This window comes from Zingiber officinale, chromosome 7B (genome assembly GCF_018446385.1).
Source record: "Zingiber officinale cultivar Zhangliang chromosome 7B, Zo_v1.1, whole genome shotgun sequence".
Lineage (NCBI taxonomy): Eukaryota > Viridiplantae > Streptophyta > Magnoliopsida > Zingiberales > Zingiberaceae > Zingiber > Zingiber officinale.
In genome coordinates, this window is record NC_055999.1 from 84,709,428 (window position 1) to 84,712,809 (window position 3,382).

Here is a 3,382-nt window from a genome sequence, read left to right on the forward strand (position 1 = left end):
GGGGAATAAAATCTCTCTCACCTAAAGGGGCCAGCTGGTCATCATAATTTACTTCCTTTATCTCTCTATGGAGCTGACGATGAGGGACACTTGGAATGAGCGAGTCAACTTTTGTCACTTGTATGCAACCTACAAAGTCCTTGTAATTCAATACACAAAAAATTGGTAACAATACCACACCTAACTTAAACTCTTTTTTAAACACATTAAAACTTCTCGATCAACCTAATTGCTTGGGGGCATAATTTCACGAACAAACTTTCCTTTTTATATTCGAAAAACTATTTAAGTTAGAGGAAATCAACACGAAATAAAAATGGCAATTGTACAAAAATTAGGCTCTTGTGTCAGGATTTTTTTTTTCATTCTTGGGAGATGGGGTTTACTAACTTAAATCTACCCTTTCTTCAACTTTGATACACATAAAACTTTTTTGATAAACACAATAACCATATGAAAATGACCACAAAAATATGAAAGATATAATATTGCTTCTAGTGTTGTCACAATACCTATGAAAACATTAGGAGCATTTGTCTTTTGTGGCTATTGAAAGAAAACTCATAAAAAGAAAATGCAGTGCACAAGTTTTCTCTTTCAAATTAGTCTCTTTATGACAATTGTTGGACATAATTAAAGTCATGCACATTGAACTTATAAGCAAAACTTCATGTTCATGGGTTTTTGGCATACCATAAAATCTCAAACTTAGAGATCTTATCTAAAATATATTTGAGAGATAGGTTTATGAAACGAGGTGTTCTATTTTCCAAAATATATCCAACTAATTAAATTCCAAGGATGTTGCACTCATCTTAGGACTAAACCATGGAGTGATACTTTTTATACATGTAAATGTTACTACTAATTTTGAAGATAGTCCATGTTCAAGGAAGGAGATGGATGCAAAGCCGAAGTAATTTTGCAATGAAGCAAAGGAGGAAGACGTCATTTTGTATTATAAATTTTATATAGTATAATATTTCGTTTGTGTTTTTTCCAGCAGTGTTCCAATATTATTAATATTATCACTTATAGACTATGCCTTAGGCGGTGACTTTGTTCAATTTCATGGCATTTGAGATCGAAAGCAATTGGTGTTATTCTCACAGAGAGACCCAAACCATCACAAAAGTATTTATTTAGCTCTAAGTTCGTAGTTGTAGTTGTTAGTTTCAGGAAACAAGTAATCCATATGGAGGCTTTTATAAATTTCAATTTAATCGGTCTTGATCATTCCGCTGCAGTTCCAGATCAAAGAACCCAATAGCTTATAGTTAATACTTAGATGGTAGGAGCCTGTGCTTTCTTTCTTCTAGCGTTCATCATCATAAACCCATTTAGAACAGCACAACAGGAACAAGAAAAAGGAATGCAAGAATTTATTCGTACTCAACAGGTATAATAATTAAGAAAAAGGAAATGGAAAATTTTTTAAGCGAACAAATTAAAAGGGTAGCAATGGTCGGCACGGGCGGCCATGAATGTAGGTAAAATCAGGAATCCGATATGAAATCCTCGATCTTCTGCTAGTACAAAGGCAGAGAGCACTCAGGAGGCATCGCCCCTTTGAATCTCTTGCTATCCCGGCAGTAATCGTAGATCATGTGTTTGTTTCTCACCCACATAAGCTGGCCCTGCTGCGCGTAGTTCAGCCTGCTGTAGGCTGGAGCCGTCCACCAGTTGGCAGGGGTGTTGGCCGAGCACTGCGCCGTGCTGCCCTGCGAATACCACGGACAAGTCCTCAGATTCACCTGCTGGTATCTCGCGGCAAACGGAGCCCTCTTCCAGTCGATCTTCACCCGCCCGCCCTGCGTCGCCCAGCTGTCGCCATTCCAAATGCTGGAGTAGGCCTTCATCGCTTGCTGGTTCGGATACGGAACTCCATACTTTTGGTAATTTCTGAAAACCCGAATAGGGATGCTATCGATCAACCACCTGCCACGATATATAATATATACACTCCGTCGGTTAATGATTCTCTGATCATTGCAAGCTTGAGGAAAGACAGAGAGGTTACACGATTTGGCTGGGATTCCAGTGAATGGTGTAGTTGTGAAAGGCCGCAGTTGGGTCGAACCAAAGATAAAACTGCTGTTCCCTTCTTCCCACCCCTCGAGCCCAGATGTTGGTGTGGACGATGTAAGGCTGCCCCGATACGTTACCAAGGAACTCGAAATCGATCTCGTCGTGCTTGTCTCCGGTCGAAGACACCTGCAACGTCATGAACCATTAATTCTGAAATTAGCATATGTTAGTTAATTATTAGCCTTGTAATTAATTAATTAATTAATTAATTAATGTACATAGGACTTACATAATATGTAGTCACAGTGCCAGCAGAATTTCCTTGGACGAGCTTAATTTGCATCTCTACGCTTCCGAACATAAACTGCTTCCTCGTTTTGATCCCACAGCCTGAAAACACCGTGCCGTGCCAAATAATATAGCAGCAGTTATGTACTTTAATTTAATAATATTAACTGTAGTTTGAATAATATTAACTGCATGTATTAATGGTAGGTAATCAGTTCATAAATCTAAATGATTAAATTGATTTTTTTTTAAATAAATCAAACTGATGGAACAAACAGATCTTAAATTGATTACCCAATTTACCGAACATTTCTTATCAGTTTATTGGATTAATTAAATCGGATTAATTTATTAGTCCAGTTGCGTTCGATTTACATAGATCAGTCAACAACTTATTATGATTTAATAGATTTAACTGATTTATAAAATTTAAAATTGAAATCCAATCAAATAAATAATAAAAACTGATTGTTTTTTATTAAAAAAAGATTAAATTAAATTAAAATTGAACTTCCGGATTGGTTAATTTCGATTTAACTAAATATGTTAGGCTAAATAAATACCTGAGGCGTTGTTGAGGTTGAGTGCCAAGTTTGTTCCATTGTTCCACACGGCCAAGTTGCGAGGTCCCCAGTAGCAGACCATGTCTCTGTAGAAGTTGAAGTCTGCGAGGGCATGCCCCATGGCCACGAGAAGAACAAATCCGAAGACTAAATTGCCCAGGATCCTTGCCATTGCCAGTCCCTCGACTCTCGTGTCTATGAAATTTGGTTCGAGGAATAACCATGAATGGACCAATACTTATAGGCTGCTGCTTGAAACTTTATGATTCTTTTCGTCAAAAAAAAACAAACAAAAGTTTTAAACTTGCAATCCAGTTCATCTTTGCATTTCTTTTGCCCAGCTAAGTCGGCTCCACTAACGCGGATTTGGGAGAGATGTGCCTTCCACTAATGTGTTAATCTTCTGATATATAGTGCATATTAAAGTTAATAATGGCTGGCTACTTCTATTGATACTAGTTTTTAGGTTAAATTGCAATATTTCATATTTATGCTGACAAAGT

The 3,382-nt window shown here is 37.2% G+C and overlaps 1 protein-coding gene across 1 annotated transcript; it reads right to left on the minus strand.

Moving 5' to 3' along the window:
- Window positions 1–1,356: 1,356 nt before the first annotated feature.
- On the minus strand, window positions 1,357–3,084 carry LOC122003890 (probable xyloglucan endotransglucosylase/hydrolase protein 26). The gene is made up of 4 exons (XM_042558870.1): window positions 2,880–3,084; window positions 2,318–2,418; window positions 2,021–2,214; window positions 1,357–1,938 (listed from the first exon to the last, which is right to left on the minus strand). Exons 1-4 carry the CDS (start codon window positions 3,049–3,051, stop codon window positions 1,530–1,532), a joined length of 876 nt encoding a protein of 291 aa, XP_042414804.1. The 5' UTR covers window positions 3,052–3,084; the 3' UTR covers window positions 1,357–1,529.
- Between the last annotated feature and the right edge of the window lie 298 nt (window positions 3,085–3,382).